Genomic DNA, 27,927 nt, shown 5'->3' with positions numbered 1-27,927 from the left:
AGCTCAAAAACCTGCCCCAGTCCTCTGCACATATCCCTAGGCCAATGACTATATTTGTATTCCTGCAGGGGGAGCTCTTACACACTGTCCCCAGGTCCCTGTGTTGTGGCATTGTAACTGGAGATTATGGAAGGCGGGGAGTATATTTCCTTGCTGTACACACATGTGGCCGCACGGTGTCCTCCCTGAGCACATCAGCCCGCGTCCTCCCCGTTTCATCACTGTCACGCTGGGATGATGGGGGGAGGAGAAGAGCCCGGTCACACACAGTAATCTCCTGATAGTGCGTACACACAGCCCGGTACCGCTACCGCACAGCACACAGCTATCGTGTGCACAATCCCCAGCCGCTGCGTTCTTCTCCCTCTTCTTCATTGTGTGGTGATGGAAGATCTGTCAGCAGATATTTGTGGCGTGCCTCCTCCTCCTGGCTGCAGATCACTGCTGTGTGGGAGGGCAGGGATGGTCCTGATCCTTTGCATTTCTTGCTAGACATCCACATGCGGACCGTTATCCTTCCTGTGCAGGTTGCCTGCTGCTTGGGGGTTGCTGTGCTTCGTGCTCCTGGGCTTCCTGCTCCATCATCGGATGTGTATGTGCTCTCCACTATACCAGAGATATGGTGAAATTCCCAGCACTCACTCCCTACTGGCCCCTCATCCGCTTCTTGGTTCCCCTGGGGATCACCAATATAGCCATCGACTTCGGGGAGCAGGTAGGCTTCAATGGGGTGCAATCATCATCATTATCATCATATTATTTATAATATTCTTATTTATTTACATTATATCCATACATACACACTATATATATATGTATATATCCTGTATTCTGCTCGGCTGGTTAGTGTTAGTGATGGAGGTCAGTGCCAGGGATGAAGGTCTTGGGTGATGCTGTGCCTTGTCTGTGAGATGAGATCATCGCCAGTATACAGCTCTGGTGATCGCCAGTTATATGCCTCACTAGCCACTGCAATAATGTGCCCTTGCCATGGAGATCAGTTGATCATTTAGCTAACACCGTACGGTAAGTTGTGCCGTACAAGTTTACCTGACCGGCATCACCTACTTACCGGCATCACCTACTTATTGTTCATCTATGGCTGGCAAAATAAGTGATGATCAATAACAAATGTCTGGAAGAATCGAAAATGCCCAATTTATTTTTCTGCAGTTTTCTATCATGTGTTGTCGGATATTCAACTGGACATTGGCAGAAATAGTCAGAATAGTCCATTTAAAAACAAAGATAGTTTTATTTTTTAGGGACTGTTTCCATAATATACTTCTCTAATAAGAATCACTCCGTTTATAAATCAAAGTAAGCCACTAATAGAGCAGGAGGGCATCTAATTCCATAAAGATTTCCTACTCCCTGTTTTATCACAGTCTGCCTTCTGCAAGCTGACATAAAAGGCAGCCTGTATTCTGCTTTCAGACTCACAGGACAACAGAAGAGAATTTGATTTCCCTGCTGACACCCTGTTTGTTTATTGGATTGCTTGTGCACCTAAAGGCACCAGTTGTGATAATAGAAGCATGTCAGGGAAGCGCCGTCTATGCAGTTGCCATATATATATATATATATATATATATATATATATACTCATATATAACATCACTAAATCTCTATGGGCAGCTTTAGAAGACGGTTGTGCTGCTATCAGACTTGTTTATAATGAGTAACAAACCTTCACCTCCTCAGTTGTGTGGCCTTGTTTCCGCCTTATCGTATAGTCCCCAATGTTCCCGGCCGGTGGCAGAGAGTGAGCAGTATAATCTCGCTTGCACAGTCATAAAAAATGTACTCTGTGCCCTGACTGATTATGCAATGGATCATTATGTAAACCAGCGGCTTCTGCTCCCATTAGAATGTATTTAACCTGTGCAAGAAGCAGAATGGTCGTCATCTAGCCTGCCATCCACTGTGCTGCCCATACACTTCGTACGTGATAATACCCTCCCTTGTCACACACTATATACTATTCATTTATGACCTTCATCAGTCAGCTGTAACTATGTCAAACGTGGCGGGATAGCGGCACTAATGTACAGTTCATATCACCAGTTGCCCGGCATGTTCACCCTAATGTAAGTCTGTGTATTACTTTAGGATTTACCAGTCACAGCTGCTTATACACGTGGTAAATTCCTCATTGGCACTAGTTATGTCCTTATGTACTAATTGTGTATATATATAGTCATTACCTTCTGCCATTCAGTACTGTAAGAAAGTTGGGAGACAACCCATATGGGCGCTGTAATGCATTATCAGGGACGAGGGAACTCAGGCGCCTAGAAATATGATGCTGACACAAGTGTTTGTTTTGTGGCTACTGAAGGAAAAAATAAACTTTCTTGTGAAGAGGTCCGTCTGGCTGCGCAAATATTCAGTTATTTGTTCATCTGTGTAACTAGGAGATGAATGAACTGAGAAACTTGACGCAGGAGGACTCCAAGAAGTTATGTTTGCACGTGATTTTCTTTCGCCAGTGTAACCGCCCCCACTACATAAGTCTTAGACAAAAAAAATTCCCTCCCCCAAATCTGCGCTGTGTGAACACGGCCTTAGCGGGGCCTTCATAAGATATGTATTACATGTGTATTTGCCACGCAGATTTTCCTACTGCAAATCCGCAGCGTAAGGCCTCATGCACACGACCGTATAAACTCCCGTTATTACGGGTCGTAATTACGACCCGTAATAACGGGCTCATAGACTTCTATTGGCGACGGGTGCCTTCCCGTTTTCTCACGGGAAGGTGCCCGTGCCGTTGAAAAAGATAGAACATGTCCTATTTCAGGCCGTAATAACGGCACGGACAGCCCATAGAAGTCTATGGGGCTCCCGTAATGACGGGTGACTACATGTGTGCACCCGTCATTACGGCAGCGTTGCTAGGCGATGTCAGTAAATAGTCCAAGGTGCTGAAAGAGTTAACTGATCGGCAGAAACTCTTTCAGCACCCTGGACAGTGACTACCGATCAGTATAAACCTGTAAAAAAAAAAAAAAGACATTCATACTTACCGAGAACTTCCTGCTTCCTCCAGTCCGGTCTCCCGGCCGTTGCCTTGGGTGACGCGTCCCTCTCGACATCCGGCCCGACATCCCTGGATGACGTTTCTGCCCATGTGATCGCTGCAGCCAATCACAGGCCAATCACATGCTGCAGCGGTCACATGGACTGCCGCGTCATCCAGGGATGTCGGGCTGGATGTGAAGAGAGGGACGCGTCACCAAGGCAACGGCCGGGTAAGTATGAATTTCTTTAACTTTTATTACAGAAAGGGCTGTCCCTTCTCTGTATCCTGCACTGATAGAGAGAAGGGGCTGCCGATTAGTGCAGTGCTATTTTGCAGCCAAAAACGTTCCCGTAAATACGGGTGGAATACGGGTGACACCGGACCCATATTTACGGGCACGGGTCCGTAAATACTGGTGCAAAACGGGTCGAATACGTGTGACACCGGACCCGTATTTACGGGTGGGAAAAAATATGGTCGTGTGCATGAGGCCTAAGACAGTACCAGCAAAGTAATGAGATTTCAAGTAATCTCAGCTAGACGTTGCAGAATTTTTCTGCGCTTAAATTGAACCATGGTCAAGTTATCTTGTGTTTCCACCTCAGAATTCTATCTGAGAAGTAAATAAGAAAAAACACACCGAAATCCACAGCAGAACACTGCACGTATTTCCGTATCAAAATGTAAAGAACGCATCGAAAACGCTTAAAAAACGCACTATTAAGTGCGGAAATACCTGCGTTTATTTGCGGGTTTGATTCCGATTTTCCGCATCAAATTCTGCGACGTGTGCATGTAGCCTTTGTGTGCAGTCACACTCGGCAGATTTTGTTGCAGCAATTTCTGAGACTGAAAATCTGTTCTATTCATCTGAATGGCATTTGCAGAAATCCATTCATTTGCTGCAGAAACAATCCTATTCAGATGAATGGAATATCATTTTTGAGTCACATCAATTTCTGCTACAAATCTGCTGCGTGTGAATCTACCCTCAGGGTACGAACACACACAGCCTGTTCAGGGCGGATACTCTGCATCAAGCTGCGCAGCTCATCTGCCCTGAACACCGCAGGGAATGCCGTCCGAAAAAATGCAACAAAATTGTGCTGCGTTTTTTCCAGCGGAATCTCCGCTGCGCAAAGCAGCGCTGAAAAAATGAAAAAACAAAACATTTCATACGTACCCTTTTCCCCCTTTTCTCTGCGCGCAGTCCGGCCTCCTGGGATGACGTTGCAAATCATGAGACGTCATCCCAGGAGGCCGGACTGGAGAAGAAGCAGGGTACTCTGGGTAAGTATAACTTTATTTTTTATTACTTGCGATTTTTGCAGCAGAATCGCTGTGATTTGTTGCGGGTTTAAGCACCCCATTAAATTCAATGAGGAAAACGTGCAACAGGAGAGCTGCGATTCCGCAGCATTAATTGACATGCTGTGATTGAGGAAACCGCACCGCAGGTCAATTTATGTGCATTTTTTTCGGCTGCTTTTTTTCTTCTGTGTGGGGACGAGATTTGTTGAAATCTCACCTACACTGCTACTACTGTAAAATGGGGCGGATTTTCTGCAATGAATCCGTTGTGGAAAATCCACAGTGTTTATGCTGTGTGTGTTCCTACCCTTGACTTCAATGGGCACCAATATGGGACATGCAGTGAGTTTCACGCAACGGACTCTTGCTGTGTGTAAACTCACGTGTGAATAGCCCCATTGAAATGAATGAGGCCGTGTGCTGTGCGTTGTTTCACAGGGACGAGAATCACGCTGGTGTGAATGGGCCCTAACACTGCTGACACCTGGAACCAGAAGGCCAGATATGATTTTTGGCTTCCTGTGTTTCGGACGCAGCAAGGACTCTCATGTATCCTAGTTATATTTTGCTAAGAAACTGAATGTTTTAAACCCCAAATCGATTTCCACAGTTCCTTGTATCTTACAATAGAAAACAATGGCATTGTTTTTTTCTGAGTGGGAAATCGGCATTCAAGGAATAGTTCATGTCATTCCTATTATGAGTAAAATTGGAGGATGGCGCCATAATATTGACATTGTGACAACTTAACACACAAGAACTTTGTTCCAGAAGGAACATCTCACAAATATGAAGGAACAAAAAGTTAAATTGAAAAATTTGATTAGCAGTGGAAAAAAATGATATTGTTTATGCTCCCAATAGAAGCTGGGTACGACGTGCTCATAGGACTAAGATAGAATCTCTGTTGTATTTGGTTTTGATACATTTCGGTTAAGAAAAAAGCATGGTTTCAGTTACCTCAACTAAAGAGGAGACCCCCATCTATCGGGAAGAGTGACGGTAAACTGACTTGGATGCGGTCTCAGCTTGCGGAACAGGAGATGGAATTAAGAAACGGTCGCACACATATACACAGCTCTCTCCATTGAAGTCTATGGGAACAGCCGAGCAAACGTGATGTGCTAAGGCTGTATTCATATGTGCCGTTTTTGCCGGCAGCAATTATTAGAATCCAACTATCGAAAGTTTTCAGTAAAGAATTCCTATTTAAGAAAAATTCAGTAAGCAGCCCAATTTAATAATTAAAAAAAAGTTTATCTTTGTATGGAGAAACCTGGGCTTGCTTCATTTTTCAAAAAGTTGACTTGAAGGTGAAGAGTTTTTTAATCTGATGGTTTCATTCACACAGCAGTTACCCTATCACACTGACCACATACAACTGTCAACACTATCATAGGACTGTCACCAGTTATACACAGTCAGCGGAATCACATTATACACAGAAGAGTCTCTGCTCGCTGACAACACAAAGAACACGCTGACAACACACGCAACAGTCACTGACAACACGTGCAGAATCCTTCAAAGATAATGGAACAGCAAAGCTGGACCTGCCCTGTGGTTCCTGGAATACAAACTATTCACGTTTGACCTCGACCAGAAAAAGTCACTCCAGCCAATAATATTCAGGCTTAGCATTGAGCTGAAATGTCGCATTGATAATGGTGGGAAAATAACACGTTATTCATTGGATGTCGATTCTGCCTTTTTTCTTTACAATGAATCCACCCATTTTTTTTTTTTAATCTTAATAAGTTTTGTTGATTTTTTCGTCATGTAACTTTATATTGTTCATAGTGGGGAGAGCTTTGTTTTTCTGATACAGAGCTCCAAATCTGCATACGGGGGAATTTATCAACTGACTTATGCCACTTAATGGCGTAAAAAAGTTACACAATTTTGCGCTCTCCAGATTTGCACTACAATTTGTGGCTCTTTTTTGTCTACGTCCATTTAAAACGTTGTAAGAACAGTGGGTGCTGTTATCCGCCAGTCTTAGTAAATTCCCCCATAGTGCTAAATGATAAAATTCTGTCTGCCATCAGCCACCACTAGGGGGAACGTAGGAGCTTACTGCATACTGTTTTATTATTGAGTTCAATGTATAAGGGTATGTGCACACAACCTCTTTTCAGATGTAATGGAGGCGAATTACGCCTGAAAAGACGGCTCCAATACATCGGCAAACATCCGCCCATTGCTTGCAATGGGTCTTACGTTGTTCTGTGCAGACGAGCTGTCATTTTACGCGTCGCTGTCAAAATACGGCGCTAAAATGACGGCTCGTCAAAAGAAGTGCAGGACACTTCTTGGGACGTTTTTGGAGCCGTTTTCTCATAGACTCTATTGAAAACAGCTCCAAAAACGTCCGTAAAAAATGCTGCGAAAACGCCGCGAAATACACGAGTTGCTCAAAAAACATCTGATAATCAGGGGCTGTTTTCCCTTGAAAACAGCTTCGTATTTCGAGAAGTTTTTGACTCTGCGTGTGAACATACCCTAACAGTATGCTGTAACCTCAGAAGTTTCCCCTTGTGGTGGCTGATGGCAGACAGAATTTGAATCATTTACAGTAACTCTGTGTCTATATATTGAATTTGTTGCTCTAGATCAGAAAATACAGATATTAAGAAATTAATCAGCACAAAATGTTGGATCTAAAACAGCATGGTATGAAAAGGTGGACATTCACTTTAAGGGTATGTTCACACGACCTATTTTGGCCGTTTTTCGGGCCGTAAACGCCCGAAAAACTGCTGAAAAATCGGAAGCAGAACGCCTCCAAACATCTGCTCATTGATTTCAATGGGAAAACGCTGTTCTGTTCCGACGGAGTGTTTTTCGTGGCGTTTTTTACGCGTAAAAAAACGGCCGGGGAAAAGAAGTGCAGGACACTTCTTGGGACGTTTTTGTAGCCGTTTTCCATAGACTCTATTGAAAAAAGCTCCAAAAACGGCCGTAAAAAATGCAGTGAAAAACGCAGCGAAATTCGCGAGTGGCACAAAAAACTTCTGAAAATCAGGAGCTGTTTTCTCTTGAAAACAGCTCCGTATTTTGAGACGTTTTTGACTCTGCATGTGAACATACGCTCAGAGTCCATGCACAAGGCCAAGCCACAGGCCATATGCAGTTACACCCATAGGCACTCTGTTCTACAATATGATACCTCACTGAAACGCTTTATTATCCCCTAGAAGCAATACCTCTGTTATATGGCATATGTTGAAACAAACCTGTTCGCATCGATATATAATTAGAGGACACAGCGGTACATTATTTCCTAATAGTAGCATATAGGTGGCGTCTTACAGATGTCTACAACAGAGACCTTCCTCCTTGCCTTTATACACCCAGCTCTACGTTTACACTCACACCGACACACATAGTCCTGCAGTACTCTTCATGTCACGACATGTACACGTGCACGTCCGTCAATGACGCAGTCCTCTCCAACGTCTATTGGGTCGGGCAGCTATACACGTCGTGACGCGGACAGCGACGTCGCCTGGAACACGACGCACAGCGTCTTTGACTTTACACAATGGGCACGCGTACTGGAAGAGAACGAAGCTCCGACTCTCATTTGAGCTCTTTTTCTCACCCACATAAACAGCTGGCATCTTTTCATACCCCCACTTACATCTGAGCGTCTGGTAGACACCACATCACGCTATCTACTTCCACACTACCTATTCCTATCTGGTAAATACCTCGCCAGCTTTTCACTTTTCATTGTATTTGCGCTGGTATTTAATGGTATTTTATGGTATGGTCTAGATGGGTGGTCTCCAACCCATCCTACAACCAGTATATGCCATGATGTTTTTAGAACATATCTTTTTTATAGCCTATGTATTGTACCCTAACTTATCCGTCTATAACTAGTATGTTAGTATGTTAACTTTATGCCTTTTAATATATTCCTATGCAAACCTTATTGCTCATTTTTACATATTGTACCCTAACCCATCGACAACTATTCAAGACTAACATGTTTTCATGTAAACCATTACACCTCAACCACATTATGGGATTCCCCCTGTATATGCGTATGTCTAAGATTAGTGTATACTCCACTTACATCCTACACCTTAGCCCTCGCTTGTATCCTCCCGCTATAGACTCCAAATGTCATGTATCCTCAGATGAGACACTAATACAGGTGTGAATATGGATGTCTATACGTTTTGTAGACTGTTATGATTATGCTTTGATTCATAATTTGATATCATTTCCACTGCAACGGTGACAAAGGCCTGGGATAGGCCGAAACATTGAAAATAGTCGTTTATACGCATGTTGTAAATTATTTTCTATATGAAAACAATATATGAATAAATACTCAACTTAAATAGGAAAAAAACTCTCTTCTTTGTGTGTGCCGGGGTTACTTCGAGACTATATTTGGGGAATCCATCCCAACGCTGATAGCACCACACCTCACTCCAGGAATGTATCCCATTATTTTTCTACAACAGAGACCTGTGCATGAATCCTAAGTGTATGTTCACACTCCAACTCAAAAACGTCTCAAAATACGGAGCTGTTTTCAAGGGAAAACAGCTCCTGATTTTCAGACGTTTTTTAAGCCACTCGCGTCTTTCGCTGCGTTTTTTACGGACGTTTTTGGAGCTTTTTTCAATAGTCAATGAAAAACGGCTCCAAAAACGTCCCAAGAAGTGACCTGCACTTCTTTTTCGTTGCTGTTTTTTTAGGCATAAAAAACGCAGCGAAAAACACTCCGTCGGAACAGAACGCCGTTTTCCCATTGAAATCAATGGGCAGATGTTTGGAGGCGTTCTGCTTCCGATTTTTCGGCCGTTTACAGCTTGAAAAACGGCAGAAAATGGGCCGTGTGAACATACCCTAACAATCACAGAATAGTCATCCCTATCTTCCTGCCAGTATTAAGGGAGCATTTTCTGGGCACACATATATTTGTATGGACGGTAATTATAATTTCTCCTCTAGTCTATACTAGTCTATACTAGGTAGTATACTGTGTAAAGTTTAGTAAGCATGTAAACCTTTTATAAATATAAAATAAATTAGGTATAATGGCGATATATATACATGTCCCTGGACGAAGACCCCTTTTTAAGTCAATATGTTACTCTCTTTCAATGTTTGTCATCTTGTGATCTATTCCTCTTTCTATGTATTCAGATCAGCCATACAACATGTACCTGCTTTCCAAATCTAATTATAATTAGAGATAATTACTTTGATTTTAATTATGATGATCCTCTCTAGGAGAAGCGTGCACGTCTGTTGAAATGCGATTACCGGATATGTTGTATGTGTATTTTTAAATACAAAGTTTACAACATAGTATCTGATATTTATTTTATTTTTTACTATTCTTTGTTAGGGTATGTTCACACGGCAGCGTCCGTAACGGCTGAAATTACGGAGGTGTTTTCAGGAGAAAACAGCTCCAGCATTTCAGCCGTAATGGCATGTGCAGGCGCTTTTCGCTGCGTCCATTACGGACGTAATTGGAGCTGCTTTTCCATGGAGTCAATGGAAAACGGCTCCATTTACGTCTGAAGAAGTGACAGGCACTTCTTTGACGCGGGCGTCTTTTTTACGCACCGCCTTTTGACAGCGGCGTGTAAAAAAAATGACCGTCGGCACAGAACATCGTAAGACCCATTCTAATGAATGGGCAGATGTTTGCCGACGCTTTTGAGCCGCATTTTCGGACGTAATTCGGGGCTAAAACGCCCGAATTACGTCCGTAAATAGTGTGTGTGAACCCAGCCTAAGGCTACATTCAGACGAGCGTGTCCGATTTGCGTGCGTAATAAACGCACCTTTTTTCCTACATTTCATGTCTGCGTTGCATATTGGCATCAGTGTGCTTTGCGTGTGGCATCCATTTTTCACGTGCAAGCACTTCTTTTTTTTTCTTTTTTTAAATTTCTCTGCATTTCTTTAGTAACCGATGTGTGAAACACGGACAACACACAGATTTCGTCCATGTGCTGTCCGTGGATTTCTGCACCCATAAACTTCCATTGGCGACTAGGTGCGTAAAAACGCAGCAATATAGAACATGCAGTGAGTTTCAAACAATGGACACACACTGCGTGAAAACTCACGTATGTCTGAATAGCCCCATTGAAATGAATGGGTCCGTGTGCTGTGAGTTATTTCAATGCACCGCACACGGACAAGGAACAGCTCGTCTGAATGAGCCCTTAAAGTATAAAATATTTATCTTTTTGTCAGCCGTCGTTGGATACAAATAGTGATAATAGTGGCTGTAAGGCTTCATTCACGTCTGCGTCAGGGCTACATTCCGATGTTCCGTCGGAGCTTTCCATCGGAACAGAGCCCTGACTGACACAAACGGAAACCATAGGATTCCATTTCCATCACCATTGATTTCAATGGTGACAGATCCGGAGCCAATGGTTTCCGATTGACTCCATTGTGCAAGGGTTCCGTCGTTTTGATGGAAGCAATAGCGTAGTCGACTTTATTGTTTACTTCCAAAAGTTTCCAGACTATGTCCTATACATGTAATGTTCACACAGTTGCACAACTTGCTACAAGACGGAGCTTTGATAACTGTACTGTAACAAGCTGTGTACCGGGACTGGGGCAGATTTTTAGCCTCTGAAAGTAAACAATAAGGCCTCATGCACACAAACGTATTTTTTCCGTCCCGTAAATACTGGTGTAAATACGGGTCCTTGGTCACAGCAAACATAGAATGGTGACAGCACCCTGCGACACTAATGCCACCTAAACCACTAAATATAAATAAATATGCACTAAAGCTAAATCTACTTACAAATAGGGAGGTTCTTAGTGCACATTTTGATCAAAAAGTGTTAGCCCACCTGCCACGACAAGGCGACCTCTGTAAGGTGGGAACCTACGCTGCACATACACCCAGAACTGGGACTAAGCCTACATATATACCTGGGGATGGTAGGATCCAGCATTGAACTGATTAAAATCACCCAGGGCAGAGTGGGAGGAGTGCAAGAACAACAAGTGGAGGCAGTCACTAACCCCACATATATGGATCACATAAACACAACAAAAAGTTGAACAGCACATTCCAACTAAATGATACAAAATGTATGCAGGTGCAAGAACACCCATGACTGCAGATATACAGCAAACATAGAATGGTGACAGCACCCTGCGACACTAATGCCACCTAAACCACTAAATATAAATAAATATGCACTAAAGCTAAATCTACTTACAAATAGGGAGGTTCTTAGTGCACATTTTGATCAAAAAGTGTTAGCCCACCTGCCACGACAAGGCGACCTCTGTAAGGTGGGAACCTACGCTGCACATACACCCAGAACTGGGACTAAGCCTACATATATACCTGGGGATGGTAGGATCCAGCATTGAACTGATTAAAATCACCCAGGGCAGAATGGGAGGAGTGCAAGAACAACAAGTGGAGGCAGTCACTAACCCCACATATATGGATCACATAAACACAACAAAAAGTTGAACAGCACATTCCAACTAAATGATACAAAATGTATGCAGGTGCAAGAACACCCATGACTGCAGATATACAGCAAACATAGAATGGTGACAGCACCCTGCGACACTAATGCCACCTAAACCACTAAATATAAATAAATATGCACTAAAGCTAAATCTACTTACAAATAGGGAGGTTCTTAGTGCACATTTTGATCAAAAAGTGTTAGCCCACCTGCCACGACAAGGCGACCTCTGTAAGGTGGGAACCTACGCTGCACATACACCCAGAACTGGGACTAAGCCTACATATATACCTGGGGATGGTAGGATCCAGCATTGAACTGATTAAAATCACCCAGGGCAGAATGGGAGGAGTGCAAGAACAACAAGTGGAGGCAGTCACTAACCCCACATATATGGATCACATAAACACAACAAAAAGTTGAACAGCACATTCCAACTAAATGATACAAAATGTATGCAGGTGCAAGAACACCCATGACTGCAGATATACAGCAAACATAGAATGGTGACAGCACCCTGCGACACTAATGCCACCTAAACCACTAAATATAAATAAATATGCACTAAAGCTAAATCTACTTACAAATAGGGAGGTTCTTAGTGCACATTTTGATCAAAAAGTGTTAGCCCACCTGCCACGACAAGGCGACCTCTGTAAGGTGGGAACCTACGCTGCACATACACCCAGAACTGGGACTAAGCCTACATATATACCTGGGGATGGTAGGATCCAGCATTGAACTGATTAAAATCACCCAGGGCAGAATGGGAGGAGTGCAAGAACAACAAGTGGAGGCAGTCACTAACCCCACATATATGGATCACATAAACACAACAAAAAGTTGAACAGCACATTCCAACTAAATGATACAAAATGTATGCAGGTGCAAGAACACCCATGACTGCAGATATACAGCAAACATAGAATGGTGACAGCACCCTGCGACACTAATGCCACCTAAACCACTAAATATAAATAAATATGCACTAAAGCTAAATCTACTTACAAATAGGGAGGTTCTTAAATACGGGTCCTTGGTCACACGTATTCGACCCGTATTGCACCAGTATTTACAGACCCGTGCCCGTAAATACGGGTTCGGTGTCACCAGTATTCCACCCGTATTTACGGGCAAGTTTTCGCTGCAAAATTGCACTGTACTAATCGGCAGCCCCTTCTCTCTATCAGTGCAGGATAGAGAGAAGGGACAGCCCTTTCCGAGGTTAAATTAAAAGAAATTCATACTTACCCGGCCGTTGCCTTGGTGACGCGTCCCTCTCTTGACATCCAGCCCGACCTCCCTGAAACGTCATCCCAGGAGGCCGGACTGGAGGAAGAAGCAGGGAGTTCTGGGTAAGTATGAACGTCTTTTTTTTTTTACATGTTGATCTATATTGTGATCGGTAGTCACTTTCCAGGTAGCTGAAACAGTTACTGCCGATCGTTTAACTCTTTCAGCACCCTGGACAGTGACTATTTACTGACGTGGCCTAGCAACGCTCCCGTAATTACGGGTGCACACACTCCCGTAATTACGGCCTGAAATAGGACATGTTCTATATTTTTCAACGGCACGGGAACTATCCCGTAAGCATACGGGGAGGTACCCGTGGCCAATAGAACTCCATGGAGCCGTAAAAACGTGCCGTAATTACGGCCCGTAATTACGGGCGTTTTTACATTCGTGTGCAAGGGGCCTTAAGGTTCTCATTCAATTACTTCAAGTAGAGATCTTGAATAATTTGAATAGATAAAACAGAGAATTGTCTAACTTTTTATTATACATTGACTAAGCTGTATTTGCGGGTTCCAAAATTCCCTATTAAAGGGGTTTTCCCATGATGGACATTTATGACATATCCACAGGAAATGTCATAAATGTCAGATAGATGCGGGTCCCACTTCTGGGACCTGAACCTATCTCTAGAACGGCACCCCCAAACCCTGTTCTACCTTTTTCTGCTATCGCTGCCCCTCGGCCACTTCCTGGTTGTATGGTCTGGAGTTAGGAAAACAGCATAGATCGCTGAGCTACGCTGTTTCCGTAAGCTCCATAGTAGTGAATGGCAGTTACGGAAGCAGCGTAGCATGCGAGCTACACTGTTTCCGTAACTACCATTCAGTTCTATGGGACTTACGGAAACAGAGTAACTCAGCAATCATGGTCAGAATTCACCTGCTTCTGCTGCAGCACAGCGGGAGAATGGGGTTTAGGGGGCCCCATTCTAGAGATTGGTGCAGGTCCCAGAGGTGGGACTCGCATCTATCTGTCATTTATGACATAGCCTGTGGATATGTCATAAATGGCCCTCATGGGAAAACCCCTTTAAGGCTATGTTCCCCTTACCATTATAATATCATATGGCATTTTAATAACAGTAAATAGTGTCACTAAATATCTTTTGGTGCATCCGAAGTTTATATTATTATGCTCTATGGAGGAGGGAAGGCATAACAATATGCATCAGTTGTGTCAGACTGTATTTGTACAATATTGTGAACACCGCTGAATAGCTTCTAGGAAAGGAAATTATTATGTGTTATTTGTTTACATCTATGTTGTTTCCTTAATATGTCCGTTAGATCTTTGCCAGTAATAAATGCAGTATGTGCAAGGGCAAACATACCATATGTGCAACCTGTGCAGATATACTGTATGAGGGATTCTCTATGATTTGAGAGAAAGGGGCCCGTAAACTGTTCTTGCACAGGGGTTTCCGTGCTTCTTATGTCTGCCTCTGAGTATGAGGTAGCCCCTCTGGTCTCAGATACTTTTCCACTCTAGTCAAAATAGGTCTACATCTTCTCATTTCACTGCTGGGGGCATCATGGACAAGTAGGTTTGCCTGAAGGGACATGGGGCATGGCTGTGTCTTGGAACAGGATGATACTATTTGCTACGATGGTTGATAAGATAATTATCTGACCCTGGCCCCTTCATCTTGGCATATACCTACCCAAGGCATGTACAAAAATGGAAGAAAGTAGCATGCTGGTATCTCCATTCTTGGAGCAACTTGACCGAACCTTTGGAAGTGCTAATGACAAAAGTTCAATTGTGGTCATTATTAAAGAGACTATTGTGTAAAAGTAGTAAAGTATTCGTACTGACCCGCAGAATAAAGTCAGCTTGTCATTTATACAGCGCGGTAAACGCTTTATTAAAAATAAATAAAAAAACACTTCCATAATTTCTGTTTTATGATCACCTTGACTCCCCAAAAATGGAATAAAAAGTAATAAAAAACTCGCCCTCATATGGCTGCATAAATAAAAAAAAACTTATGGCTCTTGTAAGGTGAGGATAAAAAAAACATTCTGATGTGCAGGCCAGAGGAGAACGTTTCTTCTGTTTCAACAGCTGGTTATCAAAGCCCTAGTATTTGGAATCCAGGAAGGGGAGGCCCAAACACATGGAAGCAATGGAGCCCTTATTATACCAGGGCAACACTTTCCCAGCGAAGTTCCCCAAACTGCAAAAGTGCAGAATCTATTCCGAAAAGAGGATTAAAATTTATCAGTGGAACATCTGCAAGAAAACCTGGCCTGTGCATAAATGATTATTATATCACCTTGTTATTCCCTAATATACTCCACACAGCATAATATATGGGTGTGTTTCTCCAGTGGAACAAGATGGGCACAACATATTGGGCACTGAAATAGCATATCCGTGGAAAAATTTTGATTTTTACTTTGCACTATCCGATGGGCATTCATTTCTGGAATACGCCTGTGGGGTAAAATGCTCTCTATACCCATTGATAAATGCCTTGAGGGGTGTAGTTTACAAAATGGGGTTTCTCTTTGGGGGTTTATTTTACTATTTCACCTCACAGCCCCTTCAATTGTTGGTAATGCTCAGTAGATCACCAAATAAGGCCTCAAATGTGCATAGTGCCCTTTCATTCCCGAACCCTGTCCAGGCAAAAGATTAGGAGTAGGGTGTTCTTAGGGTGTTTCTAAGAACAGAAAACAAGATTAGAGCCAGGGGGTTCTTAGGGTGTTTCTAAGAACAGAAGACAAGTTTTATATGTCACCCCAGTGCTGGATTGTCAGCTACACTGCTCATTACTTCTGTTTAATGTCCTCGGCAGCTTCTATATATATGTGATAGATAGGAGAGCAGGATTCTACACTTCTATGTGTGCTGTGTATGGCAAACACAAAAGCAGTTAGGCTGCTGTCCAATAGCTCAGAGACAACTGAGAATTAGAGAGAGAGCCTGCAGAGAGGTAAACTGCTAAAAAATGCATGGTACAAGTTATATAATGGCCAGAAATAGTGTTATTCCTCATTTACACATACTAGTCCTCCTCAATGAATTAGAAGATCATTAAAAATTAAATTTATTTCAGTAATTCAATTCAAAAAGTGGAACGCATATATTATATAGATTCATTACACACAGAGTGATCTATTTCCAGCAGTTTTTTATTTTAATGTTGATGATTATGGCTAACAGTTAATGAAAACCCAAAATGTAGTCTCCCAGAAAATTTAAATATTGGAGTAAAATTTCATGATTGTAGACTCATGGTGTCACACTCTAGTCAGCTAATCAACAAAACACCTGCAAAGGTTTCATAAGCCTTAAAAACTGGTCTGTTACTCAGTGGTCCAAAGTCCTGTTTTCAGATGAAAGTAAATTTTGCATTTCATTTGGAAATCAAGGTCCCAGAGTCTGCAGGAAGAGTGGAGAGGCGTCAATCCAAGTTGCTTGCGGTCCAGTGTGAAGTTTCCACAGTCAGTGATGGTTTGGGGAGCCATGTCATCTGCTGGTGTTGTTCCACTGTGTTATATCAAGTCCAGAATCAATGCAGCCGTCTACCAAGAAATTTTAGAGCACTTCATGCTTCCCTCTGCTGACAAGCTTTAGGGTATGTTCACACGGCCTATTTTCAGACGTTTTTCGGGCCGTAAACGCCCAAAAAACGTCTGAAAAATCGTAAGCAGAACGCCTCCACACATCTGCCCATTGATTTCAATAGGAAAACGGCGTTCTGTTCCGACGGAGCGTTTTTTGCGGCGTTTTTTTACGCGTAAAAAAAACGGTCGCGAAAAAGAAGTGCAGGACACTTCTTGGGACGTTTTTGGAGCCGTTTTCCATAGACTCTATTGAAAAAAAGCTCCAAAAACGGCCGTAAAAAACTCACCGAAAAATCGCGAGTGGCGCAAAAAAACTGAAAATCAGGAGCTGTTTTCTCTTGAAAACAGCTCCGTATTTTGAGACGTTTTTGACTCTGCGTGTGAACATACCCTTATGGAGATGTTGATTTAATTTTCCAGCAGGACTTGGCACCTGCCCACACTGCCAAAAGTACCAATACCTGGTTTAATAACCACAGTATCACTGTGCTTAATTGGCCAGCAAACTCGCCTAACCTAAACCCCAGGGCCGCCATCAGGGGGGTATTAGGGGTACTGGTGTGAGGGGCCCGGCCAAACCTAATTGAAAGGGGGGCCCGGCAACTGCCGCGACTTGCCATTGGTAGAAAAAAACGGGCCCCTGCAATGGGGCCCGTTTTTTTTCACCACAGAATGTCGTGAGCTGCAAGCCCCCCTCTCGTCATGGGGGCCGTCGAACCGCGCGCGCGCGCGACCGATCGCGCGCACAAGGAAACTCCCGCGCGTGCGCACTCGCGAGCGTCCGCGAGCACGCACCCATGAAAGCCTGCACTCGAGACCGCCCGCGCGCGCACCCGCGAAAGCCCGGAAGCGCGCACCCACGGAAGCGCGCACCCGCGATCGCCAGCGCACGCACCCGCGAACGAAGCGCGGACACACACATGGACACAACTTACCTGGAGCCTGGCTGGAGGTGAAGGACTGGACGTCTGGACCGAAGACATCGCCTGAAGAGGACTGGAGTGGGAGCAGCTCTTCAGACACAGTGAGTAAAGTGTTGAAAGTGCTGTTTCCTTACAGAATTTTGACGCAGATTTTGACCTGCCCACACTATCTTGCCGCGTTTTTTTGCTGTGTTTTTTGCCTGCGGCGATTGAGGACAGCAGACAAAAAACGCAGCGAAAAATGCATTTTCTGCCTCCCATTGATTTCGATGGGAGGTCAGAGGCGGAACCGCGGCAAGAAAGGACGTGCTGCTTTTTCTTTTTTCCGCGACTGGCTCCCATTGATTTCAGATTAAATCAATGGGAGGCGGTTTTGGAAGTTTTTTGGTGCTGATTCTGACGCAGTGTCCGAGTCAATATCAAGGCCCAAAAACTCTGTGAACTGGGCCTTATTGTTAGGGCTTATTCAGACGAACGTGTAATACATCCGTGCAACGCTCGTGATTTTCACGCGCCTCGCACAGACCTATATTACTCTATGGGGCCGTTCAGACTGTCAGTGATTTTCACGCAGCGTGTGTCCGTGTGTCCGCTGCGTAAAACTCACGACATGTCCAATATTTGTGCATTGTTCGCGCATCACGCACCCATTGAAGTCAATGGGTGCGTGAAAGTCACGCCCAGCACATGGAAGCACTCCCGCAGCCGTATAAACTATGAATGAAAACAGAAAAGCACCACGTGCTACAAACATCCAAACAGAGTGTCATAATGATGGCGGCTGCGCGAAAATCACGCAGCCGCGCATCATACGCTGCTGCCACACGGAGCTGTTATGGACCTTTTGCATGAGCAAAACACCACGTAAATCCATGTAAATCCGGCCTTAGGATAGGAACACACTAGGCATGAACACTGCGGATTTTATGCAACACATTTTATCGTGGAAAATCCGCAGCGTATTACAGTCGCAGCAGAGTGCATGAGATGTGAACAAATCTCATCCACACGCTGCAAAAAAAATTGACCTGCAGTGTGGCTTTTGGCTTTTTAAGCCGCAGCGTGTCAATGTATTCTGTGGAATCGCCGCTCCTCTGTTGCGGAAATGCTGCGGTTCTGCCGCAAAAATCACAAAAGAGAAAAAAAAAAGGCACTTTTTTAAATTGATAAAAAAGTTTAGACTTCCCCCGGCCGTAGTCCTGGTGACGCGATCCTCTATTATTAGCGCAGCCCGGCCTCCTGTCATGACGTTTCATCCCATGTGACTGCTGCAGCGGTCACATGGTCTACAGCGTCATCCCAGGAGGCGGGGCTACGTTCAGAAGAGAGAGATGCGTCACCTAAACTACGGCCGGGGCAAGTCTAAACTTTTTTTTCCCTGCAGGATTCCCGCAGCGGACACGCCTCAACAAACCTTCGCCACTATTTGGTGCAGTTTTGCTGTCGGAATTCCCTGCGGCTACCGGGGCGGATAAGCTGTGTATTTCTACTCAGCATATCCGCCTAGTGTGTCCCTTATGATGTCGCTCCTGGAGCTGCTGCCGGTCTCTAAATAGGCAATTGGTCCAGTAGAATTTGGAATTATTTTTTTTTGTGAACCAGCTTAAAAAAATACAAAACTTTTGTGTTAGGGCCTGTTCACATCACCGTTCGCTTCCGTTCCGGGGTTCCGTCTGAGGTTTCCGTCGGGTGATCCCCGCAAGTGAAAGTGACAGCACAGCTTCCGTTTCAGTCACCATTGATCTCAATGGTGACGGAAACATCGCTAATGGTTTCCGTTCGTCACCATTCCGGCTGGTTTTCGGACGGAATCAATAGCGCAGTCGACTGCGCTAATGGTGACGGAAATGGAAGCTGTGCTTTCACTTTCCGTTGCGGGGTTCACCCGACGGAAACCTCAGACGGAACCCCGGAACGGAAGGGAACGGTGATGTGAACAGGCCCTAACACAAAAGTTTTGTATTTTTTTAAGCTGGTTTACAAAAAAAAATAATTCCAAATTCTACTGGACCAACTGCCTATTTAGAGACCTCCAGGAGCGACATCATAAGGAACACACTAGGCGGATATGCTGAGTAAAACTACACAGCTTATCCGCCCCGCTAGCTGCAGGGAATTCTGACAGCAAAATCGCACCAAATAGTGGCGCAGGTTTGTTGAGGCATGTCCGCTGCAGGAATCCTGCAGGAAAAAAAAAGTTTAGACTTGCCCCGGCCATAGTCCTGGTGACGCATCTCTCTCTTCTGAACGTAGCCCCGCCTCCTGGGATGACGCTGTAGACCATGTGACCGCTGCAGCGGTCACATGGGATGAAACGTCATGACAGGAGGCCGGGCTGCGCTAAGACTAGAGGATCGCATCACCAGGATTACGGCCGGGGTAAGTCTAAACTTTTTTATGAATTTAAAAAAGTGCCTTTTTATTTTTTCTCATATGACACTCTGTTTGTATGTTTGTAGCACGTGGTGCTTTTCTGTTTTCATTCATAGTTTATACTGCTGCGGAAGTGCTGGGCGTGACTTTCACGCACCCATTGACTTCAATGGGTGCGTGATGCTCGAGCAATGCACAAATATAGGACATGTCGTGAGTTTTACGCAGCGGACACACGCTGCGTGAAAATCACTGACAGTCCGCACGGCCCCATAGAGTAACATAGGTCCGTGCGAGGCGTGTGAAAATCACGTGCGTTGCACGGATGTATAAGCCCTAACAATAAGGCCCAGTTCACAGAGTTTTTGGGCCTTGATGTTGACTCGGACACTGCGTCAGAATCAGCACCAAAAAACTTCCAAAACCGCCTTCCATTGATTTAATCTGAAATCAATGGGAGCCAGTCCTTTCTTGCCGCGGTTCTGCCTCTGACCTGCCATCGAAATCAATGGGAGGCAGAAAATGCATTTTTCCCTGCGTTTTTTGTCTGCTGTCCTCAATCGCAGCGGGCAAAAAACGCGGCAAGATAGTGTGGGCAGGTCAAAATCTGCCTCAAAATTCGATGCGCGGTTCCAGGCGGTCGCGGGTGCGCATGCGCGGGAGTTTGCGGGTGCGCACGGGCGGCGGTGTTTGACGGCCCCCATGACGACCCCCATGCTACCCAGGGCCGGCATCAGGGGGGGTATTAGGGGTACTGATGTGAGAGGCCCGGCCAAACCTAATTGAAAGGGGGGCCCGCAGCTCACGACATTCTTTTGGTGAAAAAAACGGGCCCTATTGCAGGGGCCTGTTTTTTTTCTACCAAAGGCAAGTCGCGGCAGTTTGCCGGGCCCCCCTTTCAATTAGGTTTGGCCGGGCCTCTCACATCAGTACCCCTAATACCCCCCCTGATGGTGGCCCTGGGTACCATGATATAGTGCTGGTTGGAGTACCGTTAACAGGCGGTGCCACGGTAGGGGGGCCCAGAAAATTTAGCTGTAGGGGGCCCTGAAATTCCTGATGGCAGCCCTGCTAAACCCCATTGAGAATCTATGGGGTATTGTCAAGAGGAAGATCGGACACCAGACCCAACAATGCAGACGACCTGAAGGCCGCTATCAAAGCAACCTGGGCTTCCATAACACCTCAGCAGTGCCACAGGCTGATCGCCGCCATGCCACGCCGCATTGATGCAGTAATTCATGCAAAAGGAGCCCCGACTAAGTATTGAGGGCAGTATATACTTTTCAGTGGGCCAACATTTCGGTATTAAAAATCAGTTTGAAATTGGGCTTATTTAATATTCTAATTTTCTGAGAGACTAAATCTTAGGTTTTCATTAACTGATAGCCATAATCATCAGTTTCACTTTTTTAAATGAATTACTGAAATAAATAAATGTTTTGATGATATTCTAGTTAATTGAAAAGGACTAGTATATGACAGCTCATTCTGATAGAACTTCTCATAGTGATCATCCCCTTTAAACTACATCTTATTGGAAAAAATATAGTTTTAATTTTCATGGCCCAAATCCAGTAAAATCTATGATACACCTGTGTGGTCAAAATACTCACTGTACCCCTAGAAGAATTCCTTAGGAGTGTAGTTTCCAAAATGGGGCCTTTTGAGGGGTATTTCTTATGTTTTGGCACCTCAATGCTTCTGTAAATTTGAAATGGTACCTGGAAAACATCCAGCTAGCAAGGAGGCACCAAAATCCACAAGGTGCTCCTTCATTTTTGAGGCCTGTGTTTGAGACCAGTAGCACACTAAGGCCACATATGGGATATTTCTACAAACTTCAGAATCAGGGTAATAAAAATTGAGCTGTTTCTTTGTTAACACTGGATTAAAATTGAACAAAATTTATATTTCACCTCCTTTAATTTCTATAAAATGCCTAAAAGGTTAAGAAACTTACTAAATACTGTTTTGAATACTTTGAGGGGTTCCGTATTTAAACTGCAAAGTGTGTGTGTGGGGGGCCCTCCTCAAAGCCACTTCAGAACTGAACTGTTCCCTAAAGAATACGTTTTGGAAATTTTTGTGAAAATGTGAACAACTCTTGCTAAACTTCTTATAAAGTCTTTTATTATCTGAAAAGAACTTTAAAAAAATGATACATAAAGTAGACACGTTAATCTCAGAATCGCTTAGATAAGGCAAAGCATTTAAAAGTTGTTTCCACTTAAAGTGACACGTCAGGTTCGAAAAAATGGGTCTCTGCCAGAAAGGTCAACTGGCTGTGGTGTAAGTGGTTATAGCCACTATTTTCATACATACATGTAATAGAGAAAGAGATCTAGTGATGCCACATTTAAAAAAATCTCAGGTATTCATGGCTTCTTTTAAATATTTTTGAAACGGCCAGTCGTCTATCTGTTCAGCGTCATCTGTCCTATCACAATGCACTGCTCTCCGGTAGAGTTCCGAATTCAGCTTTAGACATGAAAGTAGAAGAAAACATTGTGTGGCACAAAATTAGTAAAATTATTTTAATTTTTTTTTTATTTCATATTGGTTTTAACTGCTCAATTTGCTATTCAAAAGTGGAATTTTAATTTAAATCATGGCCTATGCCACTTCGAAATGTATCCCCAGTGTTTTCTCCAGAGCTCACTTGGAATTGTTTTTAGTTAAAGATCTATTTACGTAGTCTGTCATATGTAAATTGAAACCTTGCTTTCTATAATCTGGGGCCTCTTGTCCAGGGAACGTTTGGTGAATTCTCACTCAGGCATGCTATAGATGAAACACCCACACTCACTATAACAAGTTCTCTGGTCTCATGGGAGTCATCAGGCTTCTCGGCATTTATAGATAACGATTATTTGTATATAGCGAATAGATGTATCATTTAGCCATTTCTGTCCGTTAGCATGTTTGACAGTTTTTTTTAGAAAGAACATTGTCCTGCTATTAGGTATTTGCTCTTGCAATAGCATTGGAATGTACAGTAGCTCTATTTTTACCTGCCAGACCAGTTAAATGGGCTGCTGACGTCTGCGTCAGACGCTCTATTACGCACTTCTGTCACAGGTCTCATTGTCTTTGCTGGACAAAATAGCGCAGCATCCTGACCCTGAGCTCGCAGTATTCTTGTAGTTCTGCTCCTATGGCGGAGCAAAATAAGGGAACCCAGAACGCAGCCCTTTCTCTGAACACGTGGAAATCCTTGTAGTCAATAGCTTAAACAAGTTTTGTAAAAATAAAAAAATAAAAAATATACCAGAGTTTATACATTTTGCTTTACAATAAAATGGCAAATAATGGCAAATAATTGAAGTAAGTTAAGCATCATGCGACTAGAAATGATAATTTGTTTCCATCGCTCATATAGCACCAACATATTCTGCAGCATTGTACAGAGATTGCCTGTCCCCAGTGGGGCTCACAATCTAAATTCTCTATTTCAAAGCATAAGGTGCATTTAACATATCAGTACATTTTCTGGGTGTTGGAGGAAAACGGAGTACACAGAGGAAACTCACGCAAATACCGGGAGAACATACAAACATCATACAGATGTTTTTAGTCAGATTCAAACTCAGTACCCCATACATGCAATGCAACAGAGCTAACCACTGAGCCAACGTGCTGCCCATGAAATTCACAAATTTCCTTCCATAGTGCACATCTGGCCACAAACTCACAAAATTAGTCCATGTAAATTTGGCTCCTGCTGCTTCACCCCCTCTAATCTACATTTGGGGCTCCACATTTGCTATTAAAAAAGACCTCCAGTGGAAACACAACTTTCCATGTCTGCACCCCCACCTGACTGTATACCACACTCTGCACTTATGTATACTATACTTACTTTTTGAACTGCTGCCTTGTCTGTGCTTTAAAAAAGCCTCCATCTTGATTCTTAGATTTCCCCAGCTTTCTCTTCCTCTCTGATTTGCTATCAATCCCATGATGCTTCAGCACATCATCACATGACCAGCTAAAGACCATACTATTTCTGCATGCTGGGGGACACTGATTATAATTCTCTCTATATTCTCCTAAAAATGCTGAGAAACCATAAGTATACAGACAGGGAGGCTGCACTATATTCTTCTACATTAGACCTGTGTGACAGCTGATGATAGAAGTTTCTGTCCCTTCCGTTGCAAAATTAGTGTGGTACAGGAACTTCTGAAGCTTATGATGGGTGACACATAGATCTCCAAAGATTCCGAGCCCGATTCACACTGCTGCTAAGCAACCATCCCAGTCTGATATATAGAGATAGAAGCAGCAAGAGAAATAACAGGTGAAGACTTGCACATGGAATACCATAATGGTAGACATGGGAGTGTTTCGTTTTGGCCGGAGTGTCCCTTTAAAGCGGATTTGAAATAAAATGAAGCAAGTACCAGGGTCCTGGGGAAAACTTGTATGCTCACCTTTGTTTCTTTAATTAAGGAGTAACTTGTGACATCCTCCATTGGATATTGCATCTGTACAGAAACAACATGAAATGTATTCAGGTAATACTGGCAAACTAAACTTCTGTACAAAATTATCAAAATTTACTGGTGCAACTAAAATAAGGATTGCATCCAAAAAAGAGGGGAGAAACTAACTCCTTTATGCCTATTTCACACACAGCGTTTGGCAGCTTTTTTCATGCCATTTTTTACTGGATTTATTTAGGGGAGGGGCTTATAGTTTTCTTTAGTTTAAACCTACCCATAGAAATGTCAGACTGGCATCCGATCAAAAAAGTTCAGGATCTAAAGAATTATATACATTCACAATCAGCTACAAGTTGAATCTTCGCAAAATTTTAGCGTGTAAATCCAACATAAGAACCTTGTCCTTGGGAGTGTTATTCGTTGGAGAAGTAGAAAAACTGCATGCAAAGGTTGTTCTTAAAGGGGTTGTCCACTTTCTGAAAACTGATGACCTATCCACCGTATAGGTCATCAGTATTTGATCGATGCGGGTCTGACACCCGGACCCCGCACCGATCCGGCGCTCCGCTGCCTCTGGGCGCAGGACAATGTTGTCGGAAGCAGATGGCTCCTGTCAAAGAATAGAGGCCATCCGTCGGTATTGTAGCTCTGCTCCTATTCAAGTGAATAGGCGCAAAGCCGCAGTTCTGCCGAACGGCCGCTATCACTGGTTGTAGCCATCTACCTCCGGGTCCAACTACTGCATCCCGTTCCAAACATCAGGTGCACGGAGGCACCCGGAGTTTCGGATCGGTGCGGGGTCCGGATGTCGGACACGCACCGATCATATACTGATGACCTATCCGGTGGATAGGTCATCAGTTTTCCCAAAGTGGACAACCCCTTTTATGACTATAGGAAATATTGCAGGCAACACAGTGATGTAGATTGTTAGACGTCATTAGCATTAGGCCTCATGCACAAAGCAAAGCCTGTACGATGTATTGTTGATGTATTACGCTCCCATTAGCACTCTATGTGAGGCTGTATGGTGCCTCTGTGAGCAATGCTTCTAGGGGAAAATATTTCCATAATAAATTGAAACATGTGTAGGGCCTTAAAGTTACTAAGATCCTGATCTGTTAAAATGCCTGTCCATTGTGTGAAGTTACAGCCGTAAGTAAATTTACAGCAACAGTCTTAAAGAGGCTCTGTCACCACATTATAAGTGATGCTTATACCAAATCACAGAGACGCTACAGAAGTGGTCAGGATTCTGAATACACATCACTTCCTGGCTGGAGGTAATGTATATTCATTGTCATGACACATGAGTAGCGTTATAGTGTGTTTATGTGGCAGCACATAGCGATATAGCTATATCGCTAGTGCTGTGTAAATGAATGGAGAGAAGTGTATGACGCTGATTGGTCACTGATTGGTCAGCGTCATACACTTCTCTCCACAACGCCCACTTGGTCATATAGTAAAACACGCCCAGTTGTCCATTGAGAAACTCATTAGCATAAAGCTAATATAGGTCATAACTCCGTCAAAAATGATTGTTTTTCTAAATAAAAAATACTGCTGTAATTACATTACAGCGCCGATCACATCATGTACAATATAGGCCACTTATAATCTGGTGACAGAGCCTCTTTAAGGTCATAGTCTGGGAGGGGGGATAACTGATTCATAATGACAGGAAATCATTGACCTATCAAATGACCTTTTCCTTATTCGGAGTGATGTCTCGAACGATCCCTCACTATAACTTGTTCCTCACATGTAGTAAATAAGGTTGGTGACTTACAAATGTTACCTTTGTCTGAAGCTGATATCCCGAATATTGCTTCATTTGATTAATTTCACTACAGTCAGGACACCTTTAAGAAGGCCCTTTAGCTTACATTCAAATCTGAAATCATTTTTAAAGATGCTCTGTCACCACATTATAAGTGCCCTATCTCCTACATAATCTGATCGGTGCTGTAATGTAGATAACAACCATGTTTTTTTAATTTGAAAAACGATCAGTTATGAGCAATTTTAGATTTATTCTAATAACTTTCTTAATGCCCAACTGGGCATTTTTTAATTTTTGACCAAGTGGGCGTTGTGAAGAGAAGTGTATGACGCTGACCACTCAGTGACCAATCAGCGTCATACACTTCTCTCCATTCATGTCCATTTGTACTCAGCACAGCGTGTGCTGTCACATACACCCACATTAACTTTACTGAAGTGTCTTCAGTAAATAGACATCACCTCCAGCCAGGACGGGATGTCTATTCACACTCCCGACACACCGGTAAAGTTTGTGTGGGACTTAATAGCTGCACATCGTGATCTCGCTGTGCTGTCATTCATAGCGTGATCTCGCGAGATCACGCTGTGCAGCTATTAAGTCCCGGTTTTTTAAAGCCATCATATTTTTCGTTTTCCATCAACATAACTGTATGAGGGCTTGTTTTTTGCGGGATGAGTTGTAGTTTTTAACGTCACCGCTTATTGTACCATATAATGTACTGAAAGCGAAAAACTTGTGGGGTGGAAGAGAAAAAAAACTGCAATTCCTCCATTGTATTTTGGTATTGATTTTGACGGCATTCATGTTAACTTTATTATGCGGGTCAATACAAGTTTGGCGATAGCAAATTTAAGTATTTCCTTTTATGATTTACTACTTTTCCAAAAAGAAAAAAATGTCAACATGTTTTGAGAACCCTAACACTTTTGGGCAATATATATATATATATATAGAGAAAACAGAGAAAGCAGTAACGGCACCAGGACTTCAAGGCAGATGAAAAAGCAGGGTGGATTTATTCACCTCAACACAGCAACGTTTCGGTTCAACAGGAACCTTTCTCTGGCTTGAGAAAGGTTCCTGTTGAACCGAAACGTTGCTGTGTTGATGGCTTGAGAAAGGTTCCTGTTGAACCGAAACGTTGCTGTGTTGAGGTGAATAAATCCACCCTGCTTTTTCATCTGCCTTGAAGTCCTGGTGCCGTTACTGCTTTCTCTGTTTTCTCTATTTCAAATTGGGGAAGTGATTCATCCCCTGGTGACGAGCACATGGCCTGATCTTGGAAATATTGGAGTGCTGTGTTCATCTATCTTTGGACTATATATATATATATATATATATATATAGTAGAAATAAAGAGCGAGTAACGGCACCAGGACTTCAGTGTTGGGGAGATGTTGGTTTATTCACCACCAGGTGGAAAGAATGAGCGACGTTTCGGTTCACACCTGAACCTTTCTCAAGCTAATTACAACAGTGCATAGTGCCACATATAAATAGGGATGCAAAGTATATACAATCAACAGTGCAATTAATAGTATATATGTAAAAAATACATTAATATACAACATATAGTTAAACACAAGTAAATATATACCAATATGTGTGTCCAGTACATGTGTTTTAAGAAACAACATCTCATAATATATGAAAAATAATGCAAAAAACATAAGGTAATATTATAATTACCCTAA

At 43.3% G+C, this 27,927-nt stretch overlaps 1 protein-coding gene across 1 annotated transcript in view; it reads left to right on the top strand.

Annotated features, from left to right (window-relative positions):
* The first annotated feature begins 200 nt into the window (after positions 1-200).
* ANKH (ANKH inorganic pyrophosphate transport regulator) overlaps positions 201-27,927 on the top strand; it is a 181,320-nt gene continuing 153,593 nt past the window's right edge. Inside the window, exon 1 of the mRNA XM_075826760.1 lies at positions 201-715. Within this exon, the coding sequence (XP_075682875.1) occupies positions 620-715 (96 nt within the window). The 5' untranslated portion in view covers positions 201-619. The remainder of the gene's footprint in view (positions 716-27,927) is intronic.

Source organism: Rhinoderma darwinii, chromosome 5 (assembly GCF_050947455.1).
Source record: "Rhinoderma darwinii isolate aRhiDar2 chromosome 5, aRhiDar2.hap1, whole genome shotgun sequence".
Classification (NCBI taxonomy): domain Eukaryota; kingdom Metazoa; phylum Chordata; class Amphibia; order Anura; family Rhinodermatidae; genus Rhinoderma; species Rhinoderma darwinii.
Note: the sequence above shows the minus strand (reverse complement) of the source record. Positions and strands in the feature narration are given on the sequence as shown.